Source organism: Liolophura sinensis, chromosome 9, assembly GCF_032854445.1.
Source record: "Liolophura sinensis isolate JHLJ2023 chromosome 9, CUHK_Ljap_v2, whole genome shotgun sequence".
In the NCBI taxonomy this organism is placed as follows: domain Eukaryota; kingdom Metazoa; phylum Mollusca; class Polyplacophora; order Chitonida; family Chitonidae; genus Liolophura; species Liolophura sinensis.
In genome coordinates, this window is record NC_088303.1 from 8,409,090 (window position 1) to 8,431,294 (window position 22,205).

General features: G+C 39.8%; 1 protein-coding gene across 2 annotated transcripts in view; it reads left to right on the forward strand.

Annotated features, from left to right (window-relative positions):
• Positions 1-22,205, forward strand: part of LOC135474759 (uncharacterized) — a 56,639-nt gene that overhangs the window by 26,105 nt on the left and 8,329 nt on the right. For both annotated transcript variants that reach the window (XM_064754347.1, XM_064754348.1), the window contains exons 12-27: positions 346-828; positions 1,173-1,323; positions 1,867-1,999; positions 4,802-4,933; positions 5,756-5,839; positions 6,481-6,553; positions 7,165-7,277; positions 8,261-8,417; positions 8,960-9,199; positions 11,320-11,529; positions 12,224-12,405; positions 13,738-13,939; positions 15,290-15,441; positions 17,121-18,363; positions 19,045-19,295; positions 20,122-20,318. In XM_064754347.1, the coding sequence (XP_064610417.1) occupies positions 346-828; positions 1,173-1,323; positions 1,867-1,999; positions 4,802-4,933; positions 5,756-5,839; positions 6,481-6,553; positions 7,165-7,277; positions 8,261-8,417; positions 8,960-9,199; positions 11,320-11,529; positions 12,224-12,405; positions 13,738-13,939; positions 15,290-15,441; positions 17,121-18,363; positions 19,045-19,295; positions 20,122-20,318 (4,003 nt within the window). The remainder of the gene's footprint in view (positions 1-345; positions 829-1,172; positions 1,324-1,866; positions 2,000-4,801; positions 4,934-5,755; positions 5,840-6,480; positions 6,554-7,164; positions 7,278-8,260; positions 8,418-8,959; positions 9,200-11,319; positions 11,530-12,223; positions 12,406-13,737; positions 13,940-15,289; positions 15,442-17,120; positions 18,364-19,044; positions 19,296-20,121; positions 20,319-22,205) is intronic.

Genomic DNA, 22,205 nt, shown 5'->3' on the forward strand with positions numbered 1-22,205 from the left:
GTAGCTGGTGTGTATGGTACTTTAGGTCTCTTCACAGTAAAAATAGTTATAAATATATGTGACTGTCGTGGTATAAATATTCATACCAGTGTTGTATTCATTTCTCATCATCTTTGATGTGGTGATATTTCAACACTAAATAGATTGTAATTCTATTTATACTTCAGACTACTTTTCTGAGGAAAATTTTTTTCACATGCCTGTCTAAGAAATTTGACACAAAAAGTAAATAACTAGCACTTCAGAAGTTTTTATTGTATAGACTAGGTGTTTGTTTACACTATGAAAGTTTTGACACTAATATATATAAAGATGTGTTACAAATTATCCGGCATCTCTATTCAGATGTTTCAGAGGAACGGGCAAAATCCACTTCTGTGGAAGAAGAGGACGAATCAGGGGAGACAACTGACGCCTCATCATCATCAGACATCACATACTCTGAAACTTCTGATACTGATAAGTGTAAAGAGTTGATCAACCAGATTCGAAAGGAAGAGTTTGGTATTGGGGTAGAGCTGAGTGAAGATGGACAAAAACTGATGAAAGTACAGCAAGAGAGGCTTGGCCGCAGTTTAGATCGCCTTTCCAAGGATCTCTATAGCAAGGATACCCATTTCGTTCTGGAGCTGGTACAAAATGCGGATGACAATGAGTATCCAGTGGATACAGATCAAAGCAAAGACTTTTGCCCTGCTGTCGAGTTTGTTGTAGATGCCACAAAAGTTGTTGTTAGCAACAATGAATCCGGATTTGAGGAACGTAACATTCGTGCAATCTGTGATGTGGGACGAAGCACAAAGGGCAAGCACAAGTTTGGCTATATTGGTATGTTTTTGTGTGATGGAATATGTTTGACTGTAATCTTTATTTAAAATTTCTTATGTAGAATGGAAATTGGAAACTGATGTTATTATTCTTTCCCAAAAAAAATTTGCAAACCTTTTTTTGATCATTAGTTTCTACAAGCACTATCAGAAGAACTTTTTTTTATGAAATCTGCTTGAATTGATTTATTTCTTTAAATGTTATTTTAAGCAATTCTGAATACTAATGAATTTTATTTTGTTATGCAGTGGACTACTTATTGTTGTTGTGCTTTATCTGTTTTCTTCCAAAGCATATAAATGATTATATCAGATTTGCTCTAGCTTTCACATGCGTACTTTCAGGCCAAAAGGGAATAGGATTTAAATCTGTTTTCCGAGTGACAGATTGTCCAGAAGTTCACTCAAATGGATTCCACATAAAGTTTGATGTCAACAGTGGACCAACTGGCTATATTCTTCCTCATTGGATGGAAGAATCTCCCGAAATGGATAAGTCAGTCACATGATTTTTGATGGGAAATATATGTTTATGTTAAAATGGTTACCTTAATTTGCCACTTTATATAAGAAATTAGTAAAGTGTGGATTTATTTCAATATTTGCAAGATCAGCAATTTCTTTGAATGATTGAAAGTGTAGTTGTCTTGGTTATAACTTGTTTGAACAACTTCTTGTACATTTTAAACATCCTTCAATTGATTTATAATTGAATTTACAAATGACAAGTGGTTACTCATTGGATTAACTTTATTATAATTTTATGAATTTATCTCTATAGAGACTGTGAAAAGGGAAAAAAAATTTTTTTAGATATTTTTCTTTTTTAGATTAGAACACAGTCATCAATTAGTAGTCAAATACAACTTAAAACACCAATTAGGAAAAATAAACTTGCATTTAAAAAAGAAAATTAATATGAAAAATTTGATGTGTGACATTCATAACAGAAAGCTGTTCATTTCTTAAATTATGCCACCTATAAAATTTGTTGCTGTTACATGTGTGTTTTCCTAATCAATTTTGTTATCAATTTCAGGTGGATGACTCAGATTATACTCCCATTCAAGAAGGAAGCCCAAACTCGAACATTGGCAGCCAGGTTCAATGACATCCATCCATCCCTCTTGCTTTTTCTCCATCGACTTCGTCAGCTGTCTGTGATTAACAAGGCAAGCCTTCTACGTCTTGCACGGTTTATTTATTATTATTTTTTTTGGATTGATATTTTATGCTGTACTTAAGAATATATCACTTGTACAACGGCAACCAGCATTATGATAAAATTAAACCAGGCAGAGCCAAGGGGGAAACCCAAGACCGCAGATTACTGATGGGTCTTCCCAAGATTGACCAGAGAGGTAGCCAACATGAGCTGGACTTGAACTCACGGTGACTACAATGGTGAAGACTCCTGAGTCATTGTATTGTACTAACACGCTAGCCACTTAGCTTCAGGGACCCCAGTGCAAGGTTTATAAGTAAGCTTGTAATATACAATACAGGTAACATATGTCAACACATGTGATTTTAGTAGTCTCTCTAATGATGAAAATGATCAGTGATATACAGTACAGCTGGGCAAATGTTCAGAAAGGTGAACACATGCTGGAACTTATAGCCATTTGACCTTGTGATGATAATGAACTCTGATCAAGATACGTGGGCCATTCGCATATGATCTCCAGCGGACTGTGTCAATATCCGCATGGGAAGGGTAACCCGATTGGTTGATGGTTCGTGAACAGACACGGGCCATCAGATGGGTGTGAGATTAGGATCCGTCTCTACTGTATTGAAACCCCACAGGCCACCAGTCTATCCATCTACATGTACATCTAAGCTGCCGGGTAATCAAATCAGCTGAAAACACGACACATTAACATTCTTGACAAGTTAAGGTTACTGGTTCCTGGTACCTGAGGTAGAATCACCTCACAAAGCCTTTCACCTTTGGAACTGAGGCATTTTTTTCCCAGCTTTTTGGCTGAAGAGAGAGTAATGCACTGTTTTAGCTTGTCATTATGAAGTAAGGTGAGATATTGTGAGTGTGTGTGAAAGTGGTGTCAGTAAGCCTTTTTGTTAATGTTCGCAACTCTGTTTCTACATGAATCAAATGTTCAGTCAACTTTATAATAGGCACTAATCACATAGTTAGGTGATATCAATTCATGGAGGAGCAAGCTTTTCACAATGAGCATCTGAGAAGGGGTTCATTGACTAAAAAGGACAAACTTTGACAACTGGCCAGTAAATCTGTTGTAAGTGACTTCCTGGTGCTGTCCTTACCCTTGTTCAGGCCGGTAAATCTGCTGTAAGTGACTTCCTGGTGCTCTCCTTACCCTTGTTCAGGCCGGTAAATCTGTTGTAAGTGACTTCCTTGTGCTCTCCTTACCCTTGTTCAGGCCGGTAAATCTGTTGTAAGTGACTTCCTGGTGCTCTCCTTACCCTTGTTCAGGCTGGTAAATCTGTTGTAAGTGACTTCCTGGTGCTCTCCTTACCCTTGTTCAGGCTGGTAAATCTGCTGTAAGTGACTTCCTGGTGCTCTCCATACCCTTGTTCAGGCCGGTAAATCTGTTGTAAGTGACTTCCTGGTGCTCTCCTTACCCTTGTTCAGGCTGGTAAATCTGTTGTAAGTGACTTCCTGGTGCTCTCCTTATCCTTGTTCAGGCCGGTAAATCTGTTGTAAGTGACTTCCTGGTGCTCTCCTTACCCTTGTTCAGGCCGGTGAATCTGGTGTAAGTGACTTCCTGGTGCTCTTCATACCCTTATTCAGGCTGGTAAATCTGGTGTAAGTGACTTCCTGGTGCTCTCCTTACCCTTGTTCAGGACAGTAAATCTGTTGTAAGTGACTTCCTGGTGCTCTCCTTATCCTTGTTCAGGCCGGTAAATCTGTTGTAAGTGACTTCCTGGTGCTCTCCATACCCTTGTGCAGGCCGGGAAATCTGTTGTAAGTGACTTCCTGGTGCTCTCCTTACCCTTGTTCAGGACAGTAAATCTGTTGTAAGTGACTTCCTGGTGCTCTCCTTACCCTTGTTCAGGCCGGTAAATCTGTTGTAAGTGACTTCCTGGTGCTCTCCTTACCCTTGTTCAGGCCGGTAAATCTGGTGTAAGTGACTCCCTGGTGCTCTCCTTACCCTTGTTCAGGCCGGTAAATCTGTTGTAAGTGACTTCCTGGTGCTCTCCTTACCCTTGTTCAGGCCGGTAAATCTGGTGTAAGTGACTTCCTGGTGCTCTCCTTACCCATGTTCAGGACAGTAAATCTGTTGTAAGTGACTTCCTGGTGCTCTCCTTATCCTTGTTCAGGCCGGTAAATCTGTTGCAAGTGACTTCCTGGTGCTCTCCATACCCTTGTGCAGGCCGGTAAATCTGTTGTAAGTGACTTCCTGGTGCTCTCCTTACCCTTGTTCAGGACAGTAAATCTGTTGTAAGTGACTTCCTGGTGCTCTCCTTACCCTTGTTCAGGCCGGTAAATCTGTTGTAAGTGACTTCCTGGTGCTCTCCTTACCCTTGTTCAGGCCGGTAAATCTGGTGTAAGTGACTTCCTGGTGCTCTCCTTACCCTTGTTCAGGACGGTAAATCTGTTGTAAGTGACTTCCTGGTGCTCTCCTTACCCTTGTTCAGGCCGGTAAATCTGGTGTAAGTGACTTCCTGGTGCTCTCCTTACCCATGTTCAGGACAGTAAATCTGTTGTAAGTGACTTCCTGGTGCTCTTACTGCTTTTTCTTTTGGATATGGAATAGCCTACTCTGTTCCCAGACCATTGGTCAACGAAGCAAGATGTTCTGCTCTAAATAACATTTTGTTGAATCTTGTTGTAGTTGATGTCTTCAAAAACAGTGGCCTTAGATTTCTGACAATAAAAGATCTCTTACACTAACACAAACTTTCATATTAATCCTAATACCTAATTAATCCTTATTTGTTTGAAGTGTACTGTATATTAATAACCCGCAATTTTGTTGTTGTTTTAGGTTGAGAATCGCATTGTGTCAATGAAAAGACGAGATCTTGATAATAATGTAGTGGAAATAGAGCATAACGAAACCACAGACCTGTGGCTGGTGGTCAGAAAAGCATTGGATGCATCCCAGATTTCCTTACAGGTAAGACTTTTCATGTAGGGTGGAGCATAACAAGCTCTGGTATTTACTTTCCAGACTCTCCAGAGACAACAAAATATTTCATTTTTCCACTCCACAGGTTTCGCGATATTTGATAAATTAGTGTCCAAAGTTTATAAAGTTTAATAGTAATATTAAAACCTCTCAGAATTAGATATAAGTCAGATATTAACCCACTTCACAACACTTGTAAATTGAACAATACCCTCACAGTTTTTTAAAATATTGTTCATTTTACGAAGAGTCATTGTGAAAAAGCGAGTGTATAATATGAGTGATGTGATGTAGGATTATGGATAGTGTGTAGGAAAGGTACACATATCTGGACACACAGAGGCTAGACCTTGAACGTTTGCACTTTGGGTGCACTTTATAGGCTCAAGTTTCTTACATGGAAATATACACCTGATATAATCCTTTAAACTCTGTAGTTCCTTACTTACACAGAACTTAGTTTCTTTGTGAAAACTTCTATTTCCATTGTTGGACAGTATGATGATTAAATTCTCAACTTTAATGTCGGGTGTATTTGTTTTGTTGCTCCCAGAGTATTGCCCTTACAGATCGCATTTGTTTCTGGGAGATATTAAAGATTTTTAGTATATGTAATCATGTCATGTCATTTGTTATATCAGAGTTATTTCTGTGTCTGTAGAAAATAAGAAAGTTCTCAACATTCCTCTGGTGGAAAGACTTCTATTAATCACCATCTTGTTGGCATTTTGTTTAGAAAATTAATTCTTTTTGTTTAAGTTCAAAAATCTGCAACTGACAGAAAAGTTAATTTTGTTTTGGTAATTCCAGGCTAAGTCAGGTGTGGAAGTGGAATCAACAGAAATAGCGCTGGCCTTTCCACTGAAACCACCTGGCCAGACATCACTGTCACAGGTAAACGTGCAGAAATTACACTAATAAATTTTCTCCCACACCTGTGGCCGGATAATCATCATTTTAAACCCTGTATTTCACTGGTACTTGGGTGCATTTGTGCAGCTTTGCAAAACCTCCGTGGCTGAATCAAACGGCGTTGGGATGAATTCTGCACCGACACACATTGAAAATGCAAAGCATAGAATTGGGGGAATTTTGAAATGATAGAGGCAAAAGACATATTGTGACAGTTAAAACATTTGTGACTGGTCTTCTTCTGTGGTTTGGTTACTGATAAACCTGTTTCTCTTTCACAATAAACACTTTCCAGTTCCACTGGTTGTTTGTCTTTCATGTATTAGGTATGTTTTGTACCTGATATTTGCAGGTACATGTAAGGTTAACATGCAGGAATGAAATCACTACTGGAATTGACTAAATCTCACTAAGTGAGATAGGGAAATGAATTACACTGTATTTTTCACCTTGAGCATAAAACCGATTTTTAGACAGATATTGGATTGATACATGTACATCTTTAAAAAGGATTGGATTAAAATTGTTTTCATGGCACATCTTATCTAAATTTATATTTTGTGAAAGTATGTGGATCATATTGGTGATTTGCACATGACCATATTTTTATATTTATATTTTAGATGTTACCCCCCAAGCAGGAAGTCTTTGCCTTCCTCCCTTTGCACAGCTATGGCTTCAGGTTCATTATACAAGGTATGGTGGGTTGTTATAGACTAGAAAACAGTTCAGCGTGAGAAGTGAGAAGAGATTGAAGGCTGACAGACTTGTCATTGATTGGCCAGCACTTGAGAAATGGGAGATCCTCAGTTCGAGTTAATGCTCCCGTATCATCACCCAAAGGCCGTTAAGACTGTATTTATTTATGTATTTATTTATTTATACGTTTGACTGTTGTTTAATCCCCCATATTTTCCTATCCTGTCACAGAGTGACTGTGTAAGGAAATTATCCTGCTGTAAATCCATTCATTCCACTAAAACACTTGCTGTTGTGCCATTGAATTACTTCAGAGACATCAGACTTCATACAGTCACATAAGCTGAAGGAAGGGAGATAACCTAGTCAGCAGACACGTACATCTAAATGCATGACATTGCCTCCTGGGTATGAAAGTGCAGTGCACCTCCCCCACATGACTGATATTGTCCAATGAAAACCAGAGTAGATTTTCTGTTGGGGGATGAGTTATTAGTTTAAACTGGTTAGGCTCTGCTGCCACTTCGTCCAGTATAACACCATATATGTATCCTGTCAAGGAGTAGCACTGTAACTAACAGTATACTGGATGTGTGGGTTATGTTTAGGTGACTTTGATGTGCCATCATCACGTGAAGACGTGGACAAAGACAGTGCCTGGAATCAGTGGTTGAGGACCGAGATCCCCACTCTGTTCATTGAAGCATACGAGGCATTCAAAGTATGTACACATACTAATGTTACAAAAAAGGAAACTCAGTATAGACGTACATGTAATAGGCATCTGATGGACGAATAAAAACACCCAATTTAAGATCCCTTTTTGTTTCATGTTTTTTTTTGTTTTGGATAGACTGCTAAAACGCAGTCATGAAACTTTTTTTTCTGGTAGAATTCTACATGTACTAACCCACTTGAAACACATTATGCTCTTTTTTTCTGATAGACTACCAAAGCCCTTTCTGAAACACCTTTGTTTATCATTCATTTCTGGTAGATCTCTGAAAAACCAATGATGATACACTTTTGTTTCTTTTTTTGTGTGATATTTAATTACTTTTTGACTTGATCAATAATCAGATTTTTGAAAAGAAAGATGAATGACCAATTTTTTTTTTTTTGATTCTTTATGACATTTTCACCCAATAAATAAACAGATACAGGTACTGTTGTTTGTACTGATGACATTGCATTGATCATTTTCTTGTTTTTTTGTAAATCTGGTGAGAAATTCATGTAAATTATGTGTATGGTGTGTGAACTTCAGGATATAAAAGTGCTAGTTGTATACCAAACACCTGATTTAAAAAGTTTCCTGCTAGGTCAAAGGGCATACCTTACCTCACGTGAGACCTGCTATCATGAATTATTACCATAAGTGTAAAGCTGTGTTAATTAAGACAGCTATTTCATATGATGGGGTAAATGGCACAACATTTCGCCACAACGGAGTTGCATGTGTTGATGGATTCTGGGAGTTGTATTCATATTAGACAGATGTTTTAGACAGAAGGATGGATGATACTCTACCAGAAAAAATAAAGTTTAACAGAGAAAGTAATAATTTATGACATTTCTTCCTCCCTGACAAAACACTTTTTGAAGAGAAATATGAAGTTAATCACCATATCAGAGTTAAGCAGCCACTTTGTTAAAATGGACAGCCTCTCTGTGTATTTCATATATTTGTTTGTTTGTTTGTAGGCACACAAAGACTTTACGCTGATGGAAGCGATTTGCAGCTACCTGCAGATGGTTCCCACCGAGGACGAGATTCTGGGCTTCTTCCAACCTGTGGCTACCCACATCTTACAGAAACTCCGGGGCAAGAACTGCATACCGACCCACCCTAACTCTAAAGGTCAGAAATATAAAATTTAAATGTAAAATGTAAAAAAACAATGACTGCTTACATAATGAGGTTTCTTAACTTGAGAAAAACCAGTACATACCTTAACTGCCAAGTTTTTTTTGCTACAGAATGACTGTAATGCTGTCATTGAGGTGCTTAAGCCATTAGCACTCATTCTGGCTGATTTTATTGTTTGTAGTTCACAAGTCAGTCGTAACTCAAATGCTTAAATGATAATAAAGCAATTGAGTTAATTCTCACCACAACAGATTGGCCATGACCAGTGAGCTTACATGCTCCGCCCCAATTTTGACTGGTTTGGTTGCAACTTTAGGTCAGCTGCCTGGCTAAGTTTGCTCCACCCATAAAGCTGACATATTTTCATCTAAACACTCTCAAGGGCAGCAAAGTATTCAGTAAATAAGTAACGTGTATCTGCTGATGCCAAGTATGGTCTGTTCATGAGTGGGAAAAAATGTTGTTGTTGTTGTGCTAGTCAGTATCAGCTGCAAACTGAACTCATTATTTCATTATCACATTGTGTTGATCAGGTGAAGTGTACATGAAGAAGCCATCTCAGGTGATAACGACACGAGACTCTCTTGTGAAGGAGGTAGTAAACCCTGATATGCTTCATAAGCATTTGAACCTCTTCTATCTCCATGGTGATCTGGCAGCCATGTTGAATCCCAGCCTGACACTGACTTTGGGAATTGAAACAGTCACAACACAACATTTGTTACATGTGGGAAAAGCGATCGCCCTTGGTTTGCAATCTGGAGGAGATGCAGGTTAGTTTTGATTATATTTGCAGGTTAAATTTCTGAAATACAGTACTGCTCGAGTCAAGTGATGTATCTGGCGTGGATGTGGATCGGAATATCTGATGGAAGATGTTCACATCAAACACAGATCATAGAACCAAGACGCATATGATGGGCATAAGATTCAAGTATGATAGATACGATCAAGACGGTGCCAGTATCAGTACATGGTCTGCCCATCATGGTCATAGGATCCGCACCACATCCGATCAAGATGCGATCAGGATGGTGCCAGTATCAGTACATGGGCTGCCCATCATGGTCATAGGATCCGCACTGCATCCGATCAAGATGCGATCAGGATGGTGCCAGTATCAGTACATGGGCTGCCCATCATGGTCATAGGATCTGCACCCCATCCGATCAAGATGCGATCAGGATGGTGCCAGTATCAGTACATGGGCTGCCCATCATGGTCATAGGATCTGCACCGCATCCGATCAAGATGGGATTAGGATGGTGCCAGTATCAGTACATGGGCTGCCCATCATGGTCATAGGATCCACACCGCATCCGATCAAGATGCGATCAGGACGGTGCCAGTATCAGTACATGGGCTGCCCATCATGGTCATAGGATCTGCACCCCATCCGATCAAGATGCGATCAGGACGGTGCCAGTATCAGTACATGGGCTGCCCATCATGGTCATAGGATCCACACCGCATCCGATCAAGATGGGATCAGGATGGTCGGATGATAGTCGTAGAGGACATGTATATTGTTAGGCTTGAGCAGTAGTTCTGTTTTGTGTCCTAAAATATTCACTGTGTGTCAGATACATGCATCTTTTGTAGATTCAAATGATAGTAAAGCTCTAGATTGTCTCATTTCACATATGTTGCTGTATTTCGCCTAAAGTTTAGTATTTATTTATTTATTTATTTGATTGGTGTTCTATGTTGTACTCAAGAATATTTCACATTATGGTGGAAAGAAACCAGAGCATGGCAGAAACCTACGACCATCTCTTGGCTGCTGGTAGACCTTCCCACGAACGGCTGGAGAGGAAGCCAGCATAAGCTGGACTTGAACTCACAGCAGCCGCATTGGTGAGAGGCTCCTGGGTCATTATGCTGCACTAGCGTGCTAACGAACAGAGCCACAGGGGCCCTGTTTAGTATTAAAATATGCACTTTCAGCACATCAAAGCCTTAAAATCCTACTTTTAATGTCAACACTTAAGGTTTTGTGACAAGAAATTAATCACATTTTACAAAACACTTGCTCATGTAAGGCAGGTGAATAAATCAGAATCAAAATGTATAACGTGAAAAATGCTTCAGGTGAAATACGGCGCAGAAGTAGTTTAAGTGTTGAAAACCAGGAAAAATCCACCTGGATTAGCAGGTTATTTTCCTTGATAGTGTCTCATAGTGTCTTCATTTTGTTTTACGAAAGCATGTGTCATGGACACATGGTTAAAAAAGCCTACTTAGCCTTGCTTCACTCGTGCATTTTGTTGGAATTGTTTTACAGATAATGATTAAAGACAAACATAATTGACTGAACTTTCATACGTTCTTGACTGAGTAGAAAATTCATGTATTGAACTGGTCCAGGGCTTTCCAGAGCTTGAGTTGATAAACAAATGCACCACTTAGACCTGCAAATGTGGTATTCAGAAGGGAAAAAAAAAAAAGAGTCCCCAGAATACATGTTCATACATACTTCTCTGAGTGAGCACGTGATGGATTTATCAGAGTGCTTTGCTCTTGTTGGGGGGCCAGCTGCGGCCAAGTGGTTAAGGTGCATACCTTTCAGTCGCAAAGGCACATGGGATGCTGGCTCAAACCCAGTCCTGGACACTGTTCAGTAGGCTTTGGTGACAATATACAGTGGACACTCATGTGGACATTTGTGAAGTTTAACCTGGGTTTTAGATCACTTGTCTTCCAGCAACATGACCAATAAGGTTTGCATATTTGTACATCACATGTGAGAAAGGTCATCAGTAACAGATGCTCGTAAATTTCCTTGGGCACTCTGGTTACCACCAACCATGAAACTGAGTAGAAATGAAAAAATCTTGAGTATGGTGTTAAACAACAGTCAAATTAATCAGCAGATTTAATAAACTTTGACCAGATTACCAGACAAACGTAGTATTGATGGCTCGGTGGATGGCGTGTGTCTACAGAAGTATGGAGGAGCTCCAGGATGCAGAGGTGTTCTCATCTCTAAAAGCCATGAACATAATACCTCTGAGTGAAGGGAAATTTGTCTCCCTGGATTCCACCACAGTGTTTTTTCCTGTGGCAGAGACAACAACATCAGCAAAGAAACAAAAATCCTCTGGTAAGTGTTTTTGAAGCCCTGAAATTGGCCAATCCAACCAATGTAGTTTTGTCTCCAAAACCAACTTCAAAATGTGCATATATTGGACCGAAAGTTGCTCTTTCATATGTGAAAAGGTTGAGGAATTTGGGTAAAGTCCTTGTCTGGTAGGCGTGAAGTTTTGTTGTCATTCTGTCAATTGTTCAGGATCAGTCATTTGGACTAAACACCTGCCCCAGGGCTTAGATCATCTGCTTTATTGCTGGGAATCTTGGGTTTAAGTGCGAAGTGGAGCATCCCTAAAACTTCAAGTTACACTTCTCTGTAATTCGAGTTTGGCTCATGTGTGTATTTGTCTTCTCGGTGACTCTGGTGGACTCCATGTTAGGCATTCAACTAAAGCAATGGTAAAAATTCAGTATGATTAGGACGGACTTGTTACTCATTTAAAGCCCAAAACCAAAAATCTGGTATATGTTTGGCAAATTAGTTGATGTTAATATTCAGAAAGTGATGTTAGTAACAGTACCATGGTATAATTATTACCCCCATCACTTTTAAACTCTACAGTTGGCCACCTGTAATTTCGTTAATCAAATTCGTTCGATGTCTAAATAAAAGAAATAAAGTGAGCAGCCAAGATGAAATATTTGGACTACATGTAATTTTCATGTAAATGTAACATGTACTATGTCATGTGCGTTCATTTTTACAGATCCGTTCATGGCCCTGCAGACTGACCTGTTTGCTGTCCACCCTGACTTCATTAACACACCTGATAATGTGGTCAACTCCCAGGTGAAACGGCTACTCCAGGAACTAGGGGTCAAAGATCTGTCACCTGTAGAGGTCATAGGTCATCACATCATGCCAGTTCTTAAGTCACCGGCTTGGGAGGTAAAGAATCAGATTTTACTCATAACAGAATTTGCTCCAGGTATTTGTGTACCTTGGATACGCCGCCAGAGGGTCCCTCATGCCTCTGAAGATTTGGTGATAATAAGTAGCCCATGATGTTCTCGCTGCTCAATCTAATGTGGATTGATAACCACTTCATTACCACCAATATGGTGTTCTTATCTGTACATCACATGTGAGAAAGTTTGCCAATGATTTGCCAAACGCTGGTTGTAGGCAGGCACTGGCCTTAATATAGGTGAAAAATTCTTGTTCAGTACACGACGGTCTGAATAATTAAATCATACCTTCCCATTCACTTAAAGATACTCCCTTGCCCCAAGATTAGATCATTTATGGTAATATTTTCCAGACTTTCTGTTATTCTTGCATCAGTATCTAAGACATGGTGCTTGCTTTATTTTAAAAATCATCAGTTCATACCCCAATCTACTCACCCAATTATCATGAAACTTTGTGAACAGTTAACGCTTAACATCCAGCCATGTAATATTGTAATATTCGGAAGATTTCACTTTTATAGAAGTTTACTGCTTGAAATGATATGACATTATTTATACACTTCACCAGACCTGTAAGGTGAGGGTGTTGCAAATTCATCATTTACGCATACTATTCACCTTAATTACAGGCTAATCAGGAACTGTGACATAACCTTATTTTTCTTTGACCTGCTGGCACATTTTTTTTAGTGCACAGCTCACCCAACTTGTAACAGAGGAAATATTATAAATTCGGGAGTGTACATGTATAACAATTACCTTATTAAAATGTGCAGTTGGGGACCTGTGTGGCTCAGTTGGTTAGCGCGCTAGTGCAGCGTAATGACCCAGGAGTCTCTCACCAATGCGGTCGTTGTGAGCTGAAGTCCAGCTCATGCTGGCTTCCTCTCCGGCCGTACGTGGGAAGGTCTGCTTGCAACCTGCGGATGGTTGTGGGTTTCCCCCTGGCTCTGCCCAATGCTGGCTGCTGTGGTATAAGTGAAATATTCTTGAGCACGGGGTAAAACACCAATCAAATAAATAAATAAATAAAATGTGCAGTTTAAGTAAAACTATGCATATTGATTAATTCATTGGACTGATTTATGGCAAGTTGCAGGGAGTAGGTAAAAATGTCAAATTTTATGGTCTGCTCTAATATACATGCACCACTAGTAGTGACAGAGAAGGCAGGGAAGGGATTTGTATTGTTTACTGATACCTTGTGTTAATCAGATTGGTACTTTACATAAGGTAATGTCTACCCTTGACAATGTATGTCTCATTTATATCTCGCAAATAATAGAAGTGATTCTATTCTTTTTTCCAGCAAAAGTCTAAAGATTTGCTGATCTGTTACGTCGTATACATCAAGCAAGAAATGGAGAAAAATCCAAACATTGTGAACTGGAATGAGCTAAGAGATGCAGTGAAGATTGTGACAAGCCATGGCATCAAAAACCCATTTGCTGATGCCATCCATTTTCCTCCGCAGTACGGAAATAAGATTTCCCTGAGGGATGCCCTGCCAGGTGGGTGTGCAGCGGGAATTATGAACCCCAAAACATTGGCCACACACGTATGATTGCATGGAAGCACAGGTGTCGGCAGACTAGCCTGGCTAATCACATTGAGATTTTCATCATTATTGTCATGTAATCTGTTGAGTGAATTTATGATCTGTCTTTCCTGAAAATTTTAAGCACCCATAAGTGGCTGCTTTTAAGAATTTTATACCATGCGGATTGGTATCTGTAGGGAATAACTGTATTCTTCTAAAGTTTGACCCAGCCAGATGCACTTTCAAAAGCACATAATGGTGTTAAAATGATACTTTTGATTCTTCTGATCTGAAATTTAATTCAACTTTACAAAGAACTATTACTCCACAGTTTGAGGTGCGTAAATCAATCAGATTCAAGCAAAATGGGTCACTTGAAAAAAGCTCGGCTTTAGGTGAAATAAAGTATGAAAGCAAATGGGTTTGAATCCAACCAAATGGGTTGGAATCCAACCAGATGGGTTTGAATCCAACCAGATGGGTTTGAATCCAACCAAATGGGTTTGAATCCAAGCAAGGACCTGGAGGTAACCTTGTGAATAAACAACTGGAGGTGTGGTTGTAACATTATATCGTTTGGGCCAATTCCTATCCTTAAATCTCACTGTACCTGAAATCCATCGAACATGTATTCTTTGAAGAAATACATGTACTTGGCATTGGATTACTGTGAAGTTTTGTACCCCTCCCCCTGGCCTATTATGAGATGGAGTGGGGGGGGGGTGGAGTTTATATTGGCAGTCTGACCTCAGTTTGTCCGTTTTAAGTTGTCAATGCAACTCCTCCCACAGTGTGTAACTTCAAATTGCCATGTGAAGATAAAAAAGATGTGAAGATAGAAAAATGGTATGATTTTCAGGGTGCTAATTAAGAGGTGTACACACCGGGGTAATTATAGATTAAGTCATAAAATCGCTTCAGGAAAAGCACTCAGTGGGCACGACCAGTGCTTGGATTTGTCAATGCTTCGCAGGGCTTTTCAATACATAATCCCAGCAGGTCTTCACGGCACAACATCTCCCGACCAGGGCTCCATGGCAGACAAGATAGGAAGGCCTTCCAACTTTAGTGGGTTTTTTTTTAACTAGTGAACTAGCTGAAATAATAATTTTTGAAATGCAGTTTACATACTAAGATGGCAAACAGATTGTGTCTAGGGCACATTTAGTATGAAAATAAAAACATTGGCATCCTCCTTTAGTGAAAGGAGTTACACTGGAGAGCACTTGATAATAAGTGCAGGGGAGTGATTCTTGTTTTCTTCCTTCCCTTGACCACACAGCAGTCTGTTAATATGGTTTACTGTTTTCTTTCCCTCCAGGCTATGACTGGGTGTTCCTGGACCCTGTCTACCTTAATTTTGCGCACGGAGCCTCAGACTTGCAGAGCTGGCGTGAATTTTTCACAAAACTAGGAGTGGTGGATTTCCTGTCCGTTAAGCCACGCAAGATACACCTCACTGCAGAGAATATTGTGAGTTATTTGGGATTCTAGCTTTTTATCAGGAGTCTCATTTGTCTTTTGGCAAAGTATTTTGGTACCTTTTTGCATGTTTTCTACAGATTAAATTGTAGTGAGCTTTTCTTCCAAAGGGCAAAGTGGTGTGTTGTTTATTAGTTCAAGCATACCAGTTTCCTCTCTTAAAATTATGCATGGCAGTATTAAAACAACTATCAAGTAAATTAACAAAAATGACATTGGAGATGTATTTCATTTGTTTGTTTTCATATTTTTTGCCACGTAATTAAAATTTTTGATTTATTTATTGATTTATTTATTTATGTTGTACTGAAGAATATTTCACTTGTTTGACGACTGTCAGCATTATGGAGGAACAAAACCACGGTCTTCCCTTGTATGGCCGGAGAGGAAGCCAGCATACTGTAAATTACTGAATTCCCGATTTCTGTACCTGTATTTACCTGTACACTTGTCATTAACATCTGACTGGTTGAAATTTGAAGAGTGAGGTGTAGTTAGAAGCCATGATGTACTGTAAGTGAACATGACCTTAAACAGCACTGAAATTTCAGTTGTGTCTGGCAGCAGAGTGGAATCCTTTTCATCTAGATTATGGTACACTAAGCTAGAAGTACAGCTACTGCCTGATACTATAGGCAGATCCAAGCTCTTACAAAACGTTTTTCTCATTTTACCTATCCTCCACTGTTTGATATGTTCAGCACATTAATATGGTGATAATTTAGTAAAATAACCTGTAAAATGACCGTCATCAGCCTGGCTGGCAGCCGTCAAGTGGCTGTTCTTCTGTCATAGAGGTCAGTGTGACTGTCATCTGCTTGGCTGGCAGCCGTCAAGTGGCTGTTCTTCTGTCATAGAGGTCAGTGTGACTGTCATCTGCTTGGCTGGCAGCCATCAGTTGGCTGTTCTTCTGTCATAGAGGTCAGTGTGACTGTCATCTGCTTGGCTAGCAGCCGTCAGTTGGCTGTTCTTCTGTCATAGAGGTCAGTGTGACTGTCATCTGCTTGGCTAGCAGCTGTCAGTTGGCTGTTCTTCTGTCATAGAGGTCAGTGTGACTGTCATCTACTTGGCTGGCAGCTGTCAGTTGGCTGTTCTCCTGTCATAGAGGTCAGTGTGACAGTCATCAACCTAGCTGGCAGCCATCAGTTGGCTGTTCTTCTGTCCATGTCTTTGTGAACACACTATCTCTTGAACGCTTGTCATGCTTGTAGCCACGTCTATCAAAGTTACATCACATGTACACTTAGGCATTGCAAAGAACCCTGGCCGGTTCATTTTTTGTGACCTTGTCCACTTTTGTTAAAATTATTGAGCAATAACTACTACAGAAGCCAAAGAGCTTCTGCTTGAGGGGTAATTAATGCATTGCCTTAGTATTTTTGGCAGATGCACATAAGGGGGTGGGAAATACGGCAAACGTTGGTAGAATTCGTCATTTGATGCCACTGTGAAACTTGTATATGTATGTACATGTATATCAGATTCACTGGCATGTTTGCTCTCTGAATTTCACCCTGTCTGCATTGCATTCAGTTTTGTTCTTTGTGTTGCAGTGTATATTTTGATTTATTTGTTTTGTTTTTTCACTTTATTATAGCTGTCATGTTGTAGAATCTGCTTGAACTGAAAAGATATCTTACTGTATCAGTTTGTTGTTCATGGTTACACAGGGTTCCAGCCCATGGTCTCCTCTCAAGGAAACATGGCCTCCCTTGCCTGATGGATATGTAGTCAGTGATTACTGCTGTGAAGAGTTCCATAAGCTGCTAATGGAAAATGTGCAACCAGAGAGCATTGTTTCTCAGATGAAAGCCTTGGCAACATTGCTGGATCAAGAATGGGACAGATATTACTCTCAGTACCAAATTGCATCCGTCTCCAACACATCTGGTGAGAGGCTTTTTGACACAGAGTCCTCGTTCAGCATCCATCTGCATGCCACGTCTTGGTTTCCTTGTCTCCTGATAAAACCAGTTGTCAAAGACAATGCCTTTGTTGGATTGGAGGAAAACTTGATGATTTCTCAGCCATTTTTATTGTACAACAGCGTTCCAGAAATCAAAACTCTTCTCAGCCACACAGTACCATACATGGCTGTGGGCTTGGCAGGTAACAGTTCATTTGGAAAATTCTTGAAAGTTCGGGCATCAGTGGATACAAAAACAGTCCTAGGTTCTCTGGTATCCTGGGCCAAACGAGAGGACCACAAAGAACCTGCTGTGTTCTGTACAACTATTAAGCACATCAAAACTGTTTACCAGTTTTTGTTTGACCGTTTATCGGCAAAAGAAGCGCAGGACTTGCTACATGAACATCCAGTGATATTCGTTCCAGTTGAGGACAATGCGGGCATTGAACAGATTGTAGCTGGTCACATGGTTAAGAGAGATGACGTGTGGTGGGAGGATCCGACGGGACTGTTCTCCAAACATAAAGCCAGCCTGAAAGAATATCACGCTGATATATCTTGCAAGCGAACTATTCGGGCCATTTATGCTGACATGGAGGAATTCTTCACAGGCAGGTATGGTCGAATTCAACTTCGCCCATCCATGACTGAGTACGCCAAACTTTGGATCCATATCGCCAGTACAGAGATTTTATCTCGGGAAAACCATACTCATCACGATGTTTTGTGCCTTATGGCACAGATTGGAAATTGTTTACTGCAGGAAGATTCTGGTAACGCAACTAACAAACTGCTTCTTGAAGAGGAAAAAAAACAATTGAAAAATCTGATTTCAAACGAAAAGATCTTCCCATCAAAACGGAACATTTGGGTCAGCCTGTCCCAACACCCAATGATCCCAGACGACCGGCAACTGGAACTGATGTTTGAGGAGAATAAAGTTGTACATTTCCTAAACCTGGAAGAAGCAGTTAATACAACCGACAGGAGAAGAAGGAGAGGAGGTAATAACTGGGAATGTTGATGATGTGAGGCTGTAGGTTCAGTAGATGGAGGGAAGGGGGATCAGGGTAGTGTAGCATTTGATAAAGCTAAGGTACATGGCAATAAAAAAGAGATTAGAACAGACAAAAGCACAGACCAATTCAGAACAGACAAATTCAGAACGGACAAATTCAGAACGGACAAATTCAGAACAGACAAATTGGGAATGTTTGTGATGTGATTTCATGAGTAAAACATGCTCTAGACATTTATATAGAGGAAAAATGTTTGGCCATGTACAGATAGTTCAGTGAGTCTAAAGGCTACACACTATTTTTCACCTAATGATAAGCATGAGCAGATGTTACAACCACAACTACTTTCCTTTTTTTCTGTCTTTGTTTGATTTGAGTTTTATGCCATTCTCAGGAATATTTCAGATTCATGTATATGAGCCATCCTTACGGTAGGAGGAGACTGGCATGGAAACCCAACAACTGTATATTCAGTACTCACTATATACATGGTGATCATTATATGCCCTTTTATTATGTCTTATTTTGATAGTGTAATATATGTTCTTTTCCTCTGTGGTGTGGTTGTCAAGGCCACATTGCATTGCCCTGATTGCTGAATACTAGTTTGGCCAGGCCATATAACTGTGGGCATTTGTCTGTCTGCTTGTCTGTCTGTCCATACAGACCATACTGACCAAAGACGAAGCGAAGCAATAAAGCCGTTGTTATTGTTGTGTGGTGTTGCACCTCTGAGCTCCAGTGTGGACAGGATGGAGGTAACAGAGTTATCGCAGCCTTGTCCAGTGCTGATGATGTACATGCATAAAGTAGTCCCCTTCCTTCAGCAGTATCTCTACAACCACTTTCCTGATGTTTACCAAAGACTGATTACTGCCAACATGGCTGCCAGGCTACTCACCATGTCTTTTATGCAGGTTGGTTGCAATGGTTGATGAATTGTTATTGGGCCTCAGATTACTCCTTTTCATTGATAGTTTATTATTTACTTATTTGATTATTGTTTCATGCTGTACTCAAGAATTTTTCACAACTGCAGTCAGCACTGGGATGAAGTCAAGCACCAGGGGCTCATGTAATTTTACCCAGGACTATCCACAGCTAGCTGGCAGACTTTCCCATGCACGACTATAGATGCCAGTATAAGCCAGCATGAGCTGGTCTTGAACTCACAATGACCGCATTGAGTGGCTGCCGAGTCATTATGCTACGTTTAATAGCATACTACTCAGCCACAGATGGTAATGGATGTGCCCCAAATACAATATGCCCGTCTTAGCTGTCTGAAATGACTGACATTTTTCACTGTATTGGCTTTGTGCCTTTAAGTTTGGGATTCACCCAAATTACATGTACCGTACAGATATACACAAATTAGCATGACCGGAAGCTGTTATACATGTGAGATTTTTCTGAAATGGAAGGTGACAATAGATCTGTAACTAAGCAGGAACAACATGTGGAAGTATATCTACCAGGTAATGATCTGTTGAACCGAAACATTTACATGAAGGTACAAAATATTCTGTACAGGCAGAATTATGTATTTATTTATTGGATTGGTATTTTATTCTCATGAACATTTCATTTATACCACAATGGCCAGCAGTGGGGTGGGACGAAACCTGGCAGGGCCTGGGAAACCCACGACCTGAATATGCATTATTCCTATTCCTAGGTGTATAAATGGTTGTCGTGAGAACATTTTGATTTATACAATATCTATCTCGTCCTCATCTGTAGGTTGGCACACTAGAGGTTGTGTACTCATTGAGACATAGCCCCGAAACCATTAAGAGGAATAAAGAGGCCTGCACGTATGACCAAGAGAACAACACATTCTTCTTTCATAAGGAACATGTCAACAAGTACCCGGATATCAACCGGGAAATTGCCAAGTGTTTCAGCGACAATGATGCACAGTGTATGAAAGATTTGAGGTCAGTTTGTGTATTAAACTTTGTTTAACCCTAGTTTTATTTCCAGGAAGATCCCTGCCATGTAAAATTTGCTTTTCTTATAAATCCTTATGGAGAATCAAACCTGGTCTCCTCTTCCCAGTTGCACTGTTGTCATTTATATGTTAGTGTAGAGTACCCATCATGCAACCTGGTCTCCTTATCCCAGTTCCACTGCTGTCATTTATATGTAAGTGTAGAGTACCCATCATGCAACCTGGTCTCCTTATCCCGGTTCCCGTGCTGTCATTTATATGTAAACGTACAATATCCATCGCTCAACCTGGTCTCCTTATCCCGGTTGCACTGCTGTCATTTATATGTTAGTGTAGAGTACCCATCATGCAACCTGGTCTCCTTAACCCAGTTCCACTGCTGTCATTTATATGTAAGTGTAGAATACCCATCATGCAACCTGGTCTCCTTATCCCGGTTCCCGTGCTGTCATTTATATGTAAACGTACAATATCCATCACTCAACCTGGTCTCCTCATCCCAGTTGCACTGTTGTCATTTATATGTTAGTGTAGAGTACCCATCATGCAACCTGGTCTCCTCATCCCAGTTGCACTGTTGTCATTTATATGTTAGTGTAGAATACCCATCACGTAACCTGGTCTCCTTATCCCAGTTCCACTGCTGTCATTTATATGTTAGTGTAGAGTACCCATCATGCAACCTGGTCTCCTTATCCCAGTTCCACTGCTGTCATTTATATTAAATGTACAATATCCATCGCTCAACCTGGTCTCCTCATCCCAGTTCTAACGGTATCATTTATGTGTAAGTGGAGTATCTTACCCTGTGAAAGATAAAATACATCAGGTCTGCGTGCTCCACAAAAGTTGTAAATGGTAATCTTTTGTTGTAATTCTGATATTAACTTTACAAACCATTTGTCGGCCTGTCACAAATTATTTTGTCTGACTTTCTTTCAACAATTACTTTTCCAGATTTCCTTTCAAAATGGTTCGTTGTATTGTGTTGAAACATAGTATCAATGAAGGCCCAAGTGATAAATATCTTTCTTGGAAATTAGACATACTGGAAGAATATTTCTTCCACTTCTTGAACTGTTGATAAAGTAGGCCTACTATTTCATTCACAAGGAACTTCAGCGACCCTGTTTAAAATAGCCTGCCAGGGTATTCCTTGTTCAGGGCTCAACCTGTGGAGGGGTTGTGCTGGTCTCACTAAATCTGACCCTGTTAAATGTTTTCAAAATTACAACAGGATTGGTATACAACTAGATTCATGCTCAGTTGTGAAACAAATGGAAATAAATCTAAGCACCAATGAGGCTGATCTAGGCATTCAACTGCCCCTGGATTCCCTCGGTTTGATTACAGCGTTAGAATAACTTTACTGTATTATATAAAAGAAAACAGAAAAAACATCTCTTGTATGTAAGAAAGACAAAGGAGCAAAATTTAAATTCTTCAGTTCTAATAAATTCAGAAAAAAAATGATATTATAAGATTTAATTAATTTTAAGTTTTGTCCGATGAGATGCAGTCTTTTCATTCCCATAAACCTTCGGCATCCCTAATGAATTTAGCACTGTCTGATATTTGTTATTTAGAAACTGCTGACTAAATGCTAAGTTGAACAACAAAAATGTATTTGTATAATTTGAAGAGAGTGACTAAATAGGGACTATTGGGGAAATGATTGCGGTTTGGGCCGAGATGATATGCTACTGTTAAGAGTAGGTATACTGGTGGTATGTGACGTAATTTTTGATACTCTTGTTAAACATTATATTGTAAATCAACTGAATTTACATCTGTGATGGTCCATAAATGATACAGACCTGTCCTACAACACTGTATGAATACCGTTCTAAGATGAACAGAACGGTCAGAATCA